This window comes from Mustela lutreola, chromosome 3 (assembly GCF_030435805.1).
Source record: "Mustela lutreola isolate mMusLut2 chromosome 3, mMusLut2.pri, whole genome shotgun sequence".
NCBI lineage: Eukaryota > Metazoa > Chordata > Mammalia > Carnivora > Mustelidae > Mustela > Mustela lutreola.
Window position 1 is genome coordinate 136,031,988 of NC_081292.1, and position 18,810 is coordinate 136,050,797.

The window sequence follows — 18,810 nt, forward strand, 5'->3', positions numbered from 1 at the left end:
GCCAATGGTAAGAGTATTCAACCAAAGTCTTTGAGAAACCAGTGCATTTCAACTATCAGTTGAGTATGAATTTTTGAGATAATTGCAGAATTTACAATTTCATAGTTTCCAGTTAACAGCCTAAATTGCATCCTACAGTTGTTATGAAATATTTTGCATTCTGATGCTTGCTGAACTGATAGGAAAATTATTTCTAAACTTCATCTCCTTATTATAAAATACCCTTGTTCAGGGGAGCAGGTGTGGTTTTGCTGAGTTGCTTACTTGTGACAGGAGAGAGAAATTTAATAATTCATCATAAAATCCACACAATGATACTAGGAAGAGCAGTGAGAGCTATAAACTCTAGATAAATTGCTCTCATTGCTGGAATTTCCAATTAGTCTAAGTATCAAGCATGCACATGTTGAACTCTCAGAATTTCCCTATGGGCATATTCTGTATAAATCTGGACGATGATAGGACTTTATGCATTTTGTGTTAGAACTGTAGTAGCAGTCTACTTTATAATATTGTCAATTTCACAGTTACATTTTGGGACATGGAAATCTAACAGATTGTGTTTGATTACCAGAAAATTACTTGCTGATGATGGGTGAAGGATAGAAAGGGAGAGACGATACACACTGATCAGAAAGAAAACTCACCAAGTTTAGATAAGTAAGGTAATTTGAAATAAAATACACAGAAGATTGCTGTGTGTATATATGTTTAGGTAAGTTGAGAAGAGAAGCCAGGTTTCAGAACCAAGGAAAATTAAATTTTACACAATAGAGTTAAACTTATTTGCTTAAAGAGTAAATTCTAGCTATGTTGATTAAATAAAGGGAATTTTTAAAATATTATTTCGCATGTTTAAAAAGAAGTAGGTAGGGCCTTATATTAATATCAATACCTTTGCTCTCTAGAACTTTGGACAAATGGATCAGTTTAGGATAGGAAAATTTTCTGTATCTGTTTACATTGTGTAGTTTACCAATTTGGTGTTAGTATATTAATGTTACCATTTTCTTTTTTTTTTTTTTCTTTAAGATTTTTATTTATTTATTTGACAGAGAGAAAGAGATTTCAAATAGGCAGAGCAGCAGGCAGAGAGGGGGAAGCAGGCTCCCTGCTGAGCAGAGAGCCCGATGCTGGGTTTGATCCCAGGACCTCAGGATCAGGACCTGAGCCACCCAGGTGCCCCATTGTTACCATTTTCATTGGGTTGCAATATCAGATGGTTTGGGCATCAGAAAAACCTTTTGGATTTTAGCTCTGCCATTTACTAGCTATAATTGACTTGGACACGTTGTTTTAAATCTTCCAACCTCAGTTCTCCCATTGAAAAATGAGGTTAAGGGGCACCTGGGTGGCTCAGTGGGTTAAAGCCTCTGCCTTCAGCTTAGGTCATGATCTCGGGGGTCCTGGGATCGAGCCCCACATGGGGCTCAGCAGGGAGCCTGCTTCCCCTCTCTCTCTCTGCCTATCTCTCTGCCTATCTCTCTGCCTACTTGTGATCTCTGTCAATAAATAAAATCTTTAAAAAAATAGAAAAATGAGGTTTAAAGATAAACAAAGCAAGATAATTATGAAGATTGAGTAAGAAGATACAAATGAAATGCTTAGTGTTATATCTTTGTTGCTGCAGTAATTTATCATTCTTTATTGTTGCTGTTATTATCTTAATATAAATTATACATTTCAGAATTCTAAAATGGGAAGTATATGTACTTAATTGGTTAATCTCTAGATATCTCAGGAATCTTACTGTAATATGCTTTATAGTGTCAATGGTAACTTAGTTTGTTGAAGAGCTACTGTATACATTACAGCTCTCCTATTGTCTGGTTTTGAGCAGTAATGGTTAGCCTACATTCACCAGTGCACATCAGCTTTGGGACACCAACCATTTTATTATTTTTAATTGACTTTTGTATCAATGGAACACGTTTATATAGTTGAGGAAAATACTTAAAAAATTTTTTTTAAATTTATTCATATTAGAGAGCCCCCATGCGTGAGAGTGGGGCAGGGGCAGAGAGAGAGAATCAGCCAGACACCCCCTGAGCATGGAGCCTGATGTGGGGCTTCATCTTACAACCCATGAGATCACAACCTGAGCCAAAACCAAGAGCCAGATGTTTAACTGACTGAGCTATCCAGGCGCTCCAGAAAATACTTTTTAAAAGTTTGCATATTATTGGCATTAGAGCTGAAAGTATCTCCATTATCAACTTGGGCACAGTACTTAGGTAGCAGGTGATTTTAAAATGAGTCTTATTTCACGTACATACTAAGATAAGTCCTCACAAATAGAAAATATGTAATAAGGATTTAAATAATGCCAAGAGTCCATATCCAACCCTATCTTTTCTTCCCCAAAAAACCATGATGCGAATATGCTAATAATTTCAGCAAGTTCACAATCAAGTTGGATTAGAAAATGTTCATTCTTTATGCAGAAATAAGAACTTCAGCTAATCCCCCATTTTAAAAGGAAAGTTGGGTAGAGTTTATTAGTCCTTTGAGTTAGTACTGAATTCAAGTTAGTAACTTGGGTTCTACATATAAGTACATCCCATTTTAGAGAAGGGAAATTGTTCAACTCGGGATCTAAACAAAGGCCGCACATTACATTAACTGTTAAGTCTCTTTTGTTCTGTAATAACTATCCTGCTTTTTTTCCTTCTTTTTCTTCTTTTGTCCCCCTAGCATTGAATTGTTTGAGAAACTGGGTCATTTGTAATATATGTTAAAGCTCATCAGTGAGTAATCACCAGTAACATACCTAATTAGTAATCAAAGTCAAATTTATTAATTTGATGCAGCAAGGGAGACAACAAACATACTCTTAGGGACCATGGGGTACCTCAAAAAGGGGGTTTAAGAAGGGAACTACACTTTGGAGAGTAGAGGTAGTTATCAGAAACTCCCGTGGACAGTGAGTTACTGATTAATTTATGTGATAATATTAGAATATTAGAGAGTAGAATCCTCCATGGAAGTATAATATAGTATCAGTTTTATAAGGACTTAGTAATTGATTATCCTGGACATAAGAACAAATTAAGGACACTGACAATTCTCCAGGCTTTTAATTTGTCCATAAAGTATTAGGAAGAAATTGTAAACTAATGAGTTGCTAGAACAGTAGATGGTCATATCTTTAGAACATGCAGGTTCTTGCAGACATTTCACAATCTTACTTTGGAACAGATGGATCTAAAGTAACTAGAATTAAGAACTTGACCATAGATAATCCATGATAAGTATATAATGACTTAAACTGGCATATTTCTGATTTGCAGATTAGTGGAATCCATTTTACAAGTAGTGATTTACATTTCTTTTGTTAGTTCTCTCTTCATAGCTGTCATCAGGGTTATTTTAAAATTTTATTAGTACCCCTGTTTACTCAGCCTAAGCTGCAGAGTAGACCATTATCTTCTGGAGATGCAATCAGGCCATATCTACACTGCTTTTCAGTAGGTCATGATCATGTATCATGTTTGTGATTGTCATAATATCTCTAGTGGCAGATTTTCTTGGTGTTTATGTTAAATGATCATTTGACATTATGGTGACTGCACTGCATTTAAGACTCTGGAGATCCCATATTGGTGATTGCAACATATACCAACTGTACCGGGATTATTATATTGTCTCTTATTTTCCAAAATCTGAACCTTTTAGAAAATAACCAAGTGACTTTTCCTGTAAATTGGGTATGAGTTATTTTGCTTTGTCAGTATCTGAAGAATTAACACCAAATCTGGAGATTGTCAAGGACAAGGATCTTGAAGTACCATGAGGAAAAGGCCTAAATGTCTAGTAATCATTTAGAAATATGTTGTCCAGTATATAAAACTCTTACAAAAATGATTTTCTCAAATCCATTGGACACATTTGGAGTGCTCAATAGCCACATGTGGCTAGTAGCTGTTGTGTTAATGAAGTGGTGACTGACGGTGTAGAATATGAATTTTCCATCAATGCAGAAAGTTCTGTTGTACAGATTTAGAAGCATCAACCAGCAGAAAGGGAAAAAATAAATAAACAAGAGGACGAAAACCAAAAATATGCAAAGAAATAGAATTGCTAGTGTCAGGGGAGGGAGAGCCTTATTCTGATAGTGTTAGGCAGTAGTAGTTTTCAGTGTTTTCTGCTTCAGGACCCAAAAAGTCCTGGAAATCAGTCATGGGTGATGTGTGGTGGTGGTCACAGCAGCAGTGTCCATCAGGTTATTTCCTGTAAATAGTGAACAGTACTGAGTAGAGTCTTTCACACAAATCTGTATATACGCTGTATATATATATACGTATATATCTGTATATACGCTTTGATGTTCCTTCTGCATAATTCAATTCTTAATGTTAGTTTATAGAAGAAGTATTTAGGTGGATGTAGGGAAGCAGAAACTCCTGTGGACAATAAGTAACTAATTTGTCTGATAATATTAGGATATAAGAGAGTGGAATCCTCCATGGACGTAAAATATAGTATCAATCTTATAAGGACTTAGCACTGATTATCCTGGACATAAGAAAAAATTAAGGACACTAACAATTCTGTAGGCTTTTAATTTGTCTATAAAGTATATTCCAGATCTCACTAATTAATAAGTATATTTAAACCTATAGGCAAAAAAAAATTTTACAGGAATTTTTTCAGTCCTTATATATGAATATATGTGAAATTTGTATCAAGTTTACCTAGGAAGGTAGTTAATATAGGTTTTTTTCTCTTGTCTCAATTTTTCATGTCTTACATTCATTTTAAGAATAATAAAAGCACTTTATAAACATATTTTGTCATCTAAATTACTCCATTTCAGTGCTTAAATTTGTGCTCTTGCCCATGTTGCAGTAGATAATGTTACTTAATTATTATGGCGTATATCTTAAACTCCCAAAGAACCTGTGCTGTGGTTGTCATTGCATAACCAGTGAGAATTTTCCCCCTATGAGTTGTTGCCAGAATGTCTCAGATTTAAAAATCACTGATACTGATACTCTTCTGCATCCATATATACGCTTCTTACCAGTGAGTTAGTATGGATTTATACATTTGGAATGTATGTGTCCCTTTCCAAATGATTGTTGACTTTGTATTTCACTGTTAGGTAGGCTATGAAGTCTCTGTATTTTATCTAACTAGTTCATTGTTTACAACAAATTGAGAACCAAGATTTCTCATCCAAAATTGGAAAGCTGAGGAAACCTGGGGAAGAGATGGATACTGGAAATACCTTGGCGATGCTTTCATAGAATCAGCATGCCTAGGCATGCCCTCTGCCCACGCATATGTATATGCATACACACCTGATGTAGTAAGTCAGTTGAGCCCCCATATAGGTACTAGTACTTATATCAAACAAATGTTCATGATGTGATATAATGACTTAGGGAACCAGCTTTACATTAAGTAATGATTTGAAACTTGCATGTGCACCAAAAAAAACAAAACAAAACAAAAACAAACAAACAAAAAAACCCACAAGCCACTGTGCTTGAGCAGGCTTAATTAAGCTTTACTTATCAATATAGATTTACTTTTTATAACTAGAATATAAGCTCCATGTAGGGTAGGGATTTTGTTATGATTGCTCACCACTGTCTACCCCGTATCTAGGAGATGCCTGGCAAAATAATAGAAGTGTAGTAAATATTACTTGTTGAATGAGTGTATATAGAAATAATATTGGTTGATAAACATGATAAGGATTTGTTAGACATGATATGGTGATTGTGGTGGTAGGGGTAAAAAAAATAACCATTACCTTTAGGCAAGAGTTAATTGAGTAAAATTTTGAATTTTATGGCTCTGTACATTCATAGCCATAAAAATAGGACCTTTGAAGAAAGTCATGTAAAAAATGAAGAGTCCTGTGATTTGTATAATTTGGCACAAAGTCATCTTGTTGTGGCACATGGGATCTAAAACCCATCCCAGACAAGGTCTGTGCCTTTGGGGTTGCCTCCACCTGAGAGGAGGGAGAACTAGCTTCTGTTTGTTAGACATGTTTGTTTATTAATATTTCATATAATTAGCAGCTAGATTTAGGTCTGCCATCCTTTTTTTTATTTGTCCCTTCTGTTTTTTTGTTCCTTCTATCCTGTCCTTTGAAAATATTTAAATATATTTTTTTTAATTCCGTTTTAATTTATCTACAGAATTTTTGACATTACTTTTTTAATCATTGCTTTAGGAAACACAATATGTATCCTTAACTTCCCACAAGTGTCTTAGAGTTGATATCATCACTTCACAAAAAATTTAGAAACTTTAGATCATGTAGGCCTATTTTACCTTGTCTTCCTATATGCTACATATCATGTATACTCCCGTGTACATACACTGTACCCCTCAAGATACTAATTTTTGCTTTAAAGAGACCACCATATTTTTTTTAACTTTATTTTTTTATTTGACGAGAGAGATCACAAGTAGGCAGAGAGACAGGCAGAGAGAAGAGTGGGGGGGAAGCAGGCTCCAGCTGAGCAGAGAGCCCGATGCAGGGCTCGATCCCAGGATCCTGGGATCATAACCTGAGCTGAAGGCAGAGGCTTAACCTACTGAGCCACCCAGGCGCCCCAAGACCACCATATTTTAAGTGAAGGAAAAAGTTAGCCTTTTATGCTTCCTGAGAAAGTTACTGTTTCTTCGTTCCTTTTTCAAGTCTCCAACTGGTTCTTTTACCTACAGCTTGAGAACTCTTGCATTTCTTGTAGTACAGTTCTGCTAGTGATACATTCTCTTATTACTTTTTCTTAGTTTTCTTTTGTTTCTTTTAATTAGTAAATGTCTATTTTCATTCTTAAAATTTATTTTTGCTGGAATTGTAGGGTAACGAGTTTTTTATCTTCAGCACTTTTAAGATTGTTTGTCTTCTGGTCTCCCTAGTTTCTGATGAGAAGTCAGCAGTAATTTGAATAGTTATTTCCTTGTATGTAATGCATTTTTGCCCCTCTTGCTGCTCTCAGGATTTTCTGTTTATCTTTGATTTTCAGCAGTTTGACTATTGACCATTATCTACGACCATGTCCGTAGGTGTGGTTTTCTCTGTATTTTTTCTACCTAGGATTCTCTGAGCTTCATGAGTCTGTAAATTTAGGTACTTTGCCAAATATGGGAGAAATTCCCTATTTTTTGAAATTTTTTTTAATTCCATTTTTCCTCTCTTTCCTTCTTGGACTTCAGTTACACAGGTATTATGTCCTTTGATATTGTCCCACATGTCCCTGATATTGTTCATTAAATTTTTTTGTCTCTCTGTTTTTAGATTGGTTAATTTCTTTTGATTTTACTTCACATTCATTGACTTTTTTTTTATCTCCATTTTGCTTTAAGTTTTTAACCAGAGAATTTTTCACTTCATGTATTTTTCAGTTTTAGAAATTCATTTTGGTTGTATTTTCTTTTTCTTTTTGTTTTCTTTTGCTTTGTTTTTGCTAAACTTTCTTATTTTTATTCCTTGCAAGCATGTTTTCCTTTGCACTTTTGAATAAACTGTAAAAACCTTGTGTGCCAATTCCAACATCTGGGTCATGTCAGTGTTGGTCTTTGTCTTTTTTTCTTAAGTTTAGACCACAGTTTTCTGATAAGTTATTTTTAATTGTATCCTGGGCATTGTTACTATTACGTTAAGTCTGTAGATTCTGTTATATTCCTCTGAGGAGTGGTGACTTTTTAGGTAATTAACTTGGTTAGTCTTAAATTGTAAGTTCTCTTAGGTGGGTGTTCATATCACAGTTCACTTCTTTGATCCTTAGTAATACTCTTGCACATGTGTTGGTTTAGAGGTGGTCAGAGATTTGGGCACCTTGGGTTCCTCTCCTCTGGCTATTTCCCTGATGGGCATGCCCTATGGGCATGTTAGTCTGACTGTAGCTACAAATACAGAAGTGGTAATGTGCTTTAGATTGCAACTATCTTTTATAGATTATTTGTAAATAATCTCATATATATTGTTTGTAAGAACTTTGATGCCTTGCCAACTGCTGTAATAGAAATTTTTCTTAATCTAATGATTTGTGTACTTCCCTATCTGCATTAAATGGTAGTTGCTCTATGTCACTTCATAGTATCAAGATTATTTGTGTATGTGATCTAGTGGGAAAAAAATTTGAGTATCTTTAGGCTAAGTTTCTAATTATAGGTTCACCACTAACTGGTAGTATAGCTTAGGACAGTGAAAGGGCTTACCCAACCTTCAGTATTTTTGTCTTTAAAAAGGAATTGCCACTTTGGAGAACAGTGTGGAGATTCCTCAAGAAATTAAAAATAGAACTTCCCTATGACCCTGCAATTGCACTACTGGGTATTTACCCCAAAGATACAGATGTAGTGAAAAGAAGGGCCATCTGTACCCCAGTGTTTATAGCAGCAATGGCCACGGTCACCAAACTGTGGAAAGAACCAAGATGCCCTTCAACGGACGAATGGATAAGGAAGATGTGGTCCATATACACTATGGAGTATTATTGCCTCCATCAGAAAGGATGAATACCCAACTTTTGTAGCAACATGGACGGGACTGGAAGAGATTATGCTGAGTGAAATAAGTCAAGCAGAGAGAGTCAATTATCATATGGTTTCACTTATTTGTGGAGCATAACAGATAGCATGGAGGACAAGGGGTGTTAGAGAGGAGAAGGGAGTTGAGGGAAATTGGAAGGGGAGGTGAACCATGAGAGACTATGGACTCTGAAAAACAATCTGAGGGTTTTGAAGGGGCGGGGGGGTGGGAAGTTGGGGGAACCAGGTGGTGGGTATTAGGGCACGGATTGCATGAAGCACTGGGTGTGGTGCAAAAACAAGGAATACTGTTATGCTGAAAATAAAAAATTAAATTAAATTAAAAATTAAAAAAAAAAAGAATTGAACTGGATCTATAATCCTTATCCTATAGATAAAGGATCTATAATCCTTTCTGGCATTCAAATACAAACATTTTCCTAGTTGTATTCAGTTATTTTGGTACTAGGGACAGTTCTTTCTGTATATTCTCTACCTCTTTTACTTCTCTTATTTTCTTCTATCTCATTTGATTTTTGTGATTTCATTATGGTACACCAAACCATAAACCACTTAGATATGCAATTACAATTAAGTACTCAAATGGTAGTTCTCTGTTAACATAAGTAGCTATTCAGCATTTTTCAAAAATTCCTAAAATATTAACAGATGGATACTGAAAAAATTTTTGTTTTAGCATTTAATGTTGATGACTAGGTTTATTCTGAGCCAAATAACTTAGTTCTCACACCTGCATCACTAAAGTCATGTGCCTTTGATAGATTATGTTAAAATTTAATTATTTTAATTTAATACCTTATATTTTTACTCAGCATATTTATTTTTGAGTGATCGTTATAAGAACATGGGATAATTCATTCTTAGTTTATATAGAAGCATGGGGTATTTTATACTCAGTTTATATAGATTTTATCTTATGTAATTATTCTGTTCACTTATTTTTTTTATAATATCACAGTACTCTTTTATAATGTGGGTTTAGGTGTCCCTCACTGAAAGCAATTTGAATAAAGTTATCTGACTTCAGTTACTAAATTAATTTTGTTCCTCTCAGTCATTAGACTAAAATACCTTATGGTGCTTAATAAGCCCTTATTTGCTCTCTTATGCAGAGTCTTTTCTGTGATTGTGTTCTTTATACACTGGTATGTGAAACTGTTTAAGGAATTTTTGAATTTTTATTTAATTATTGATTATATATCTGTGCCTACTAATTAAGAAAAATGGTCAAATGTTCATTGTGTGTAAATAATAAGCTGTTATGTCACATACGTTTTATCACTGTTAACAAAGCTTTCTTTGGTATACCTTTCAGGTGACATTTGCAGACAAAAAAAGTTAAACTGTCAAGGAATTCATACCATTTTGTACCTGTTACTTGGAACAACTTAAGGAGTCTTTGATTTATCAGATCAGTTGGCAACAGAAAATGAAAAGTAGCGTGGCACAGATAAAAGTAAGTGTTTGAAATTTATAATGAAGAACATAAACTTGTACCTGTCCTTTAATCAAAAAATGCATTTCATAGAATTAGGACATTAGAACCAGGCAGTAGAAAGGCATCATACACATATCTAACTTACACAATTCCAGGTGTAGCCACATGGTCACATAGAAGCAGTAGTGTGCAAGAGGGCAGGTGAGAGAACATGGAAGATGTATGATGTGTGTGTATCCATGTACATGTATGCATGTATGTGTATCATTGCCTCCACAAATCAAGAAAGTGCATGTGAGTGAGCACCTGCAAAAGAATAATTAACAGGGCAGGGAATTCCGCCATTCTTCTTAAAGATTATACTTCCCTGAATGAGCATGAAATGGAAGACCGGCATCTCCTTCCTTAGTTAATCATAGTTCCTGCATGTCTATCTACAGGGGAGACTCTTATTGCATTTCTAGTGCATAAACAAGCTCTTTATTCTGTGCTCTCCGTTAGACATTATACACTCATTTATTCAACAAATATTCACTGAATTCTTATGTCCTAGTGACTATTCTAAGCACTTTACATAAAATGGTGGACAAAACAAATCCAGTGGTCTCATGGAGTTCGTGTTTTAGTGTGGGAAGACAGAAAATAAATTATAAACTTAATCCATAAGTAAATGGTGTAGGATAGTGGTATTAAGAGCTAGACTTATGCTCCAGACAAAAGATATGGGGTAATGTTGATCATTAGCATTGGGGGTTGCAATTTTGGATAGGGAGGGCCCACTGAATAGGTAGTCATTTGAGCAGACTCTTGAAGGATATGAGGAAGTTAGCCATGTAAATAACTGGGAAAAGAGTATGCCAAGCAGGTGGAACAGCAAGTATAAAGACAAAGAGTCTAGTGTGGCTGAGGCAGGTTATAAGAAAGGGAGAATAGTAGATGCAGTCAGAGCAGTAACAGGAACCAATAACTCCATCTACTCAGAACTGTTCCTCTGCCTGTCAGTGGACTTAGCAGGAGAGCAAACCATTCCACTTCTATTCAACTGCACAGATCTATAAACAGACACATCACGCGTTGGATCTTGAAATCAGTAAAGGGGAAGGTATATTTTTATTTAATTACAGATCTAGGCCCTGCTCCCTTCCTCTCTCCTCCACCAGTTCTGCACCCCTAAACCTCCTTCTTTAAAGAGAAACAGTAAACTGAGCTTAGCAGGGGACACTAGGAACTAGCCCTGGTGCCTGGTAAGTGTTTAATAAACAGAATTGATGGACTTACAGACTGGGGCAGGCTCTGCCACCATCTTTGCTAAATTCTGTAGGGTATAAGGCTTGGTAGACACCCAGCCCATGCTTGCATATCTCTTTTGGTGGGAGTTCACTATCTCAAGCTAGACCCATCTGTCAGTAGATACTTTAATATATTCTGAAATCTGCCTCTTTGGGGCTTGTACTCATTGGTCCAATGGCACTTAAGCAGTTAATTAATTGTGGACCTAGTAGCTGGTAGACTGTGCTGAAAGTTGGCGACATAAAGAAAGCAGAGAACTGGTGTGGAACTGGCTCTTGATTGAACCATGTTAGACGAGAGCACTCAGATTTAGCCGGATACCGTCCACAGAGGGAGATGTGTCTAGTCTTTTCAGACTCCTCTTCCTGCTCCTCTTACACTGTGCTTTCTCCACCTTTACCTCCTGTGGTGGGTCTTCGATGGCACCGTCCCATCCTAGGAGTGGGTATCTTCTTCAGTCAGCATGCCCTCCAAGCTTAGTGGCTCAGCTCTGTCTACCAGTTTGTAGCACAGTCTGCCTCCTTTTCTCTATCCTGTTAGCCACAGGCAAGTCTGCTAGCTGGGTGGGGCCCATTTTTACCTCAGGTAAAGCTCACATCTTCCCTTCAATGTTCTCAGGAGTCATTTGCTAGGTTCAGGAGGATTCAGCTGAGGATCTTTGTTTTTCCACTGATCCTTAGCTATCAAGAACCAAGTTTCCTACTTGTTTCAGCCCTTCCTTTCCTTGCTCTTAAAGACTGGTTCCTGAGCCTAGTGGTTGCTCAGAGGTCTGGACTCAGGCTCCCTGCTCCACTCACCTTTTCATACTGCTGTCTTTATATTGTTATATAGGAAACCACATGGTATAAACATTTGTTTTGCTTAATGAACAATTTGGAGAATTTTTTTTTTTTTTTTTTAATTTATTTGACAGAGGTCACAAGTAGGCAGAGAGGCAGGCAGAGAGAGAGAGGAGGAAGCAGGCTCCCTGCAGAGCAGAGAGCCCGATGCGGGGCTCGATCCCACAACCCTGGGATCACGACCTGAGCCGAAGGCAGAGGCTTTAACCCACTGAGCCACCCAGGCACCCCCAATTTGGAGAATTTTTAAAGTAATTTTGACAATATATTATTTTCAGTGCCTACTCTGATTTATAACCTGGACACTATGATTAAGAAAAGAGGAAAATTCAAGTTATTATTTGAATCTCATCTCAAAATGATATTTTACATAGTGAAATCCTGTTCATCTACCAAAACCTAGTTCAAATCCCCCTCTACCCACTGTCATTCCTCAATATTCAGTTATTGTTCCCTACTCAGGATGTCCTGTTAGCACGTCTAACAGGACACGTTAACGTGCCAGTCACGTTAACTTAATCATATTTACAAAATCCTGATTCACGACTTCAATATTTTTGGTTTCCCCCCTTGCTTACAACAGATGTTGCGGAGATGTGTTAAAAATCATTAGCACAGAACTGAGGCCTTCTCCCTAATGTAATCAAAATAATTGCTGTGCCTTGTAAAAGAAAAAGTAGACTGCAGTTTTGTTCTGTCTCTCCCCTTCCCCCTCTCCTTCCCCTCTTCCTTCTCTTCCTCCTCCTCTTCTTTTCTCTCTTGCTCTCTCAGGAACACATAATCTGATACGTTTAATTGTGGAAATCTTTATAGCCATCTTTCCACTGTAAGATCATAAATTCCTTGAGGGTTTTTCCTAACTTGTATCCTCCAGATTGTCTACGCAAGACAGGCTGTGTCTTACAATAAATGATCAGTAAATACTCTGTTTGGTGTTGCTATGGATCGGATGAGTCTTGTATTCCATATTTGTTTTGGAATCTTGAAGTCAAGTTTTATAGAAAACTAGGTGATACATTTTGAACAATTTTACCTCATTTGGTTGCTAAGTGAAGTAATTTTTAAAACTTTGTTATATACATGAGAAACAGGATTTTAAGGTGGTTGCATTCAGTATAAAATAGCATCCAAACTTTGGCTACCGTAAATTACAAATTTTGACCACATGCTTATTACTCATCTAAATAGATTAGTCTAGTTTGTATATACTATTAGAAAAATTCAATAGTTGATGAGGCTGTTTGGCAGTTTACTTGTGATAAAGTTAGACTCAAACTGCTGTTAATTAGTCATAAAATAAGAGAAAGTTGGAGCTTGTTTATATTTCTGTGCAGTATAATTTTCTATCCTTAAACGTTTCTTTTTCCCATTAAGGAGGCAAGTATCTAAATGTGCAGAACAAGTTGTTCATTATTTTATTTCCTTCTTCTTAGCTTTTAAAGTAAAGCTACTTTTAAAAAACATACTGTTTTTCCTTTCTTATAGTTCAGGTTAGTTAAAATGGTTTTACTCGTTTAAAAAAAAACTGGACAATATGAATATTCAACAGTGATGTAAAAATGTTACCTATTTACAGAGATAAATATTTCGCTTTTTAACTGTATTTGGATTTTTAAATTAGGATTTGTTCTCCAACTGGATAGTTCATATCTCTGTCTATGTGACATTTCTCTTCAGTTTCATGTTATAGTGAGTTACTTATTTGTATGTCTTGCTATTTTTCAAAGGACTTGGCATAGGATCTCTCTCTCACAAATCATGTTTTTCAAATCTGTAGAATCTAACATCGTGCCATATAGGTCAGACATTTGAACAGTGTTTCCTGAAAGTAAAAATGAATTTTCATAAATATATTAGAGTCGGTTTCTAGAACTAAAGTTTTTTTTTATTGTTTTTTTATAAAAATATAATGTATTATTAGCCCCAGGGGTAAAGGTCTGTGAATCACCTGGTTTACATACTTCACAGCTTTCACCATAGCACATACTCTCCCCAATGTCCATAACCCCAACACCCTCTCTCTACCCCCCACCGGCCCCCTCAGTTTGTTTTGTGAGATTAAGAATCTCTTATGGTTTATCTCCCTCCCAATTCCCTCTTGTTCTAAAGTAGTTTTTATAAACCAAAGTGGATTCAGGGAGATAAGTGCAATATTATAAGACTTTGATATAACCACAAGAGTGAACTCTTCCTGCTAGAAGACCTCTGGCCCTTAGTCATGTTTTTCACCAAGAAAAAACTTTGGTCTTGCTTTTCATCAAAAGGTGTTTATAAAAGTGATGTTCATAAAGACAATATAAAGGAATAAAATATCAACTAAGTGGCATTGAAAATTTGAGAATTATTTTCTTCTACTTTGAATTTTTTTTATTAAAAAAAGTTTGTGGTCCATAGTGAAAACATTATCTGCCACAGATACTCACCTTGGAGGGCCTAAAAATATTGTTTTGTCTTACCTTCTGTTTAGATAACAATCATTCTTATAATAAAAAAAGTTTTGAAAAAATTTGTAAAGCACTACCAATTTTCTGAGATGCATATTTCATTTTCTGTGTGTTTTTAACATAATTTTTTAAAATAACCCCTGCCCCTCATTCTTTTCGTTTGAAAGCATTCTTCTGGTCATGACAGAAGGGAAAATTATAATTCCTATCAGAGAACCTCTTCTCCAGAAGACAGGTAAATAATTTTATGTGCTCCTGCAATTTAAATTTTTTATAATAAGTTTTAAAAAATTATTTAGCTCTTAGGTTCTTCATTTTAGGGTGAACAATTTCTTTTAGATGGTTTTGCAGTATTACTTGAATAAGCTTGAGGACAAATCATTTTTGAATGGCTGTTCTAGGAGTTTCTAGTAGATAATTCTAGATTTTATCTAATTTTGGAGGTGAGAGAGAATAATTTCAGCATGCCCAGTACTCCATAAGTTTTATAAAATGAAATGAATCCTGAATGAAACAATGAATGGAAGTTTGTAAAATGGAAAACTGAGTTGAAATCACCTTACTTTGAAGTGCTGCTTTTATTGTTACTACTATCCGTTACATAGCTCTTTATAGATTTTAGAGTACTTTTACGTATATATCATATCTTATAATTGTGTTAAGATAAAAGATCTAGAAACATTACTATTAATGTTCATCAGGCATTCATAGTAGTACTTCAGTTATTTCACTTAGTGAGCTATGATCATTAAATAATTTTAAATTTTAATAAATGATCATTAAATTTAATTTTTTAAATTCAAATTTTAAATTTTAATAAATCATTAAAATAATTTATGAAGGTAAAAGCATCCTGTAAACTTCCTTCCAATGGTTTTCATTTCTTCCTTACCCCATGTGTACTTCTTATTTCACTCTGTTGTCTCTAAAAACTTTTGTTTCATAGACATTGAGTTAATTGTCATGGTTGCAAGTACTTAGTACCTTTCATCAATCACCTACTTCCTGTCTTTAAAAGAAACAAAAAAACCTCTATAAATGCACAGAAAAACATGTATATCTATATGTTATATAAATTACTTACAGATGTATACAGCTGACCTTGAACAGCCTGGGGGTTAGGGGCACTAATGCCCCCCCGCCCAGTTGAAAATCTGACTCTGTAACTTTTAACTCCCTAAAAAGCATAGCTTCTAATATCCTGCTGTTGGTAACATAAACAGTCAACTAATATTTTGTATATGTTACATATATTATATACTCTATTCTTACAGTGAAGTAAGCTAGAGAAAAGAAAATGTCATTAATAAAATCATATGGAAGAGAAAAATACATTTGTAATACTGTGCTGTATTAAGAAAAATTCGGTAAACCCACACAATTCAAACCCGCAACTGTTCAAAAGGTTAGCTGTATATAAAATATGAGTTAGTATATTTATTACTATGTATATTTATTACATGCATATGTATTTAACTTCTCTTAAGGTTCTCTGACTTTATTGATATTTAAGTTCAAATGGCAGATCTTATACTGTCATCCTTGTTTGCTAATCATTTCAATCCTTTCTCACTGCTATTCAGTAAAAGAGGTTCAAGAATAATAGCCAGTGTTTTTTGGATATCTCTTGGAATGAGTTAAACGGGTCTTTTTAAAGGCCAGCCAATGACATTGATCTCATTTGTTCATTGCTTTGATAAAGCATTTGCAGGGTGGGCTTTTTTCATGCCAACTGTATATGATATCCAGATATAGATCTTTTACTTTAGACGGTGTGAATCAGGATGACAGGTTTGGTTATGTGAACTCCAGTAGTTCTTTTGTACACAAGCTGAAAGCTTTTATAATCAAGACTAAATGAATGAGGTCAACAAAATAAGCTGTTGATAAGTTCGGTAAGACATTGTTCAGTCATAGAGTTGCTTCAGCATTATCAATATATGATTTTCATAGGTATCTATAATATAGCTTTCATCTTATAACTTTGGTTTTCTTATTTTATGTGTTAGATATGCAGAACAAGAAAGATCCCCTCGGGATAGAGATCACTTTGATTACAACAGGTCAGACTATGAGCATTCAAGAAGAGGGCGTTCTTATGATAGTAGCATGGAGTCACGGTTAGTATTGGAAATTTTAACTACAGAAAAATCATATTTGTTTAAATTTTCTTTATGCTTCTTAAAAAACCGTAAAAGTAGCAGCTAGCATTAAATGGATGTTCTTAAGGACCACACTTTCTAATAAGGATTTCATGCAAATTAACTCCTTATTGAAGTATATGAAGTAGTTATTATTGTGTGTTTTATAGATGAAGAAACTGAGGCAGAGAGAATTTAAGTCATTTGTTTTTGTTTTAGAAGCATGTCAGTGGAAAGTCCTGGTCTATCTGACATTGAGCCTAAGCTCTTATTCATTATATGGGACTATATTGCATGAGGAGTTGGCAGTGTGAGTTTTTTAGATTCCTCACTGAATGAAAGTCATTTACATCATATGACATAGAGTGGTCAAAATATACTTTCCTACATGATGGCACTGGGACAGTGAGAATGACGTTACCAGTCTAGTTTTTATCTAAATAGAACTTATTCTTTCTTGAGCCTTGGAGAATTTGGCTACCCACCCTGTCAGTCATCCAGTTTCAGAAACTTGTCTACCAAATGTTATTGTTGACGAAGATCTGTATCCTTTTGATGTCTCCCTCATACTACCCATTCCATGACTATCAAGGCTATACTCCCCACTAAAATTTTGATGAAACTCCTCTGCAGTTTGGAGCTAATCACATTATTTGATATCTGCAACCTAAATTTCCTTCTCACTACTCTAATATATACCTAAAAGTAAAATGTCAGATTAAATTAGCCTCCAAAAGCCAGGCTCATCTGCTGTCACCTTAATGACCCCTTGGGAGAACCAGCTACCGTAATTGGTGAACTAAGCATCTTGCATTCTTTCTCAAATACTTTTAAGACTCTTACAGACTAGATACTATTTTTCACAATTTCGCAGAGAAAAAAAAAAGTGAAGTGGGTTTGAAGTGATTATGTAACTTACCTGAGTTTGCAGTTGCCTACCTGGTAGACAATGAAAGTGAGATTTGAACTCAATTTTGACTCCCAAAACCCATTTTTTCTTCCATAATCTCTGATTGTATTACTTCATTGTAACTGTGTTTGGTCCAGTGTATGTACATAAGTCTCATTTGATCCATACACTCACACTGTGAATCAAGCAGACTGTGTATTATGTAGAAAATAAAAGCTAATAGTATGAAAGCATTGGAAGAGAAATTTGGACTTGACAAAGACTCTGTTATCTCTGCATTTGACAGGAACAAACAGTGAAATTATAAAGATGCAATTTTATCAGCCAGTTATGTCTTACCTAATGTTTCTTAGAAGAATTGTAACCAATGCCAGTAAATCCCTGCTGTAGTTACTCTCTTGAAGCATTCTGCACTCACAATAAGAAGCAACTCAGTTACAAATCAGTGCCTAGATTGCAGTGCACCTGCCTTTGTAACTAACTGGTTTGTCTATTTGGAACTACTTTTTTCCCCCTTCTGTCTGTCTTCCCGTATACAGTAGTATACTTCAGTTTCAAAACAGCTCCTTTGAATCTACCTGGCTAAGTTACTCCTTCTCTCTTTCTTTGTAAGTTGTATTACTATATATTAAGACAGACTTTCTCAAATACAGACTCCCCAAATCTAGCTAAAATCTATCGAGCGGTTTCCTGGTAATAATGATAAATGACACTTGTTTTTATTTACTGTATTCATTTATCTAATGGTTGCACAAAGCATGAGTAGAATGATCTAAGTTTCCAACGCAGTATAGGTTTAAAAAAAAAAAACCAGCTAAGTGGACAAACTCTTCTCTCAGAAATGATAGCAAAAGAGCAAGAATTTACACTTCCTGTTAGTTCTTGATAGTTTTAGAGAATAGTAACCTTGATTTTTTTAAAAAATGTTACCTTAAGAAAGGATACTCACCTACAAGAAAGAGGATTCTCACGTACAAGTAAGAGTTACAGCAGGAAAACAGTTATTTTTTTCCCATCTCAAATAACCAGATATTTCTGATATTCTGAGGTTTTAAATGCCAGTTCTATCAAAAAGTAATTTCAAATGTTAACAGTTTTTTAGGACATTTTTTATTCCTGAATTGCCATTATTAGAAATACACTCTGGTTTCTTCCTTATACAGTTTATCATGTACATCATGGTCTAAACAGTCTTCTTTAAACATTGTTTCCATGTCACTCTCATACT

At 35.1% G+C, this 18,810-nt stretch overlaps 1 protein-coding gene across 2 annotated transcripts in view; it reads left to right on the top strand.

Annotated features, from left to right (window-relative positions):
• Window positions 1-18,810, top strand: part of CWC22 (CWC22 spliceosome associated protein homolog) — a 59,842-nt gene that overhangs the window by 8,554 nt on the left and 32,478 nt on the right. For both annotated transcript variants that reach the window (XM_059166872.1, XM_059166874.1), the window contains exons 2-4: window positions 9,836-9,976; window positions 14,699-14,766; window positions 16,541-16,651. In XM_059166872.1, the coding sequence (XP_059022855.1) occupies window positions 9,950-9,976; window positions 14,699-14,766; window positions 16,541-16,651 (206 nt within the window). In that variant the 5' untranslated portion in view covers window positions 9,836-9,949. The remainder of the gene's footprint in view (window positions 1-9,835; window positions 9,977-14,698; window positions 14,767-16,540; window positions 16,652-18,810) is intronic.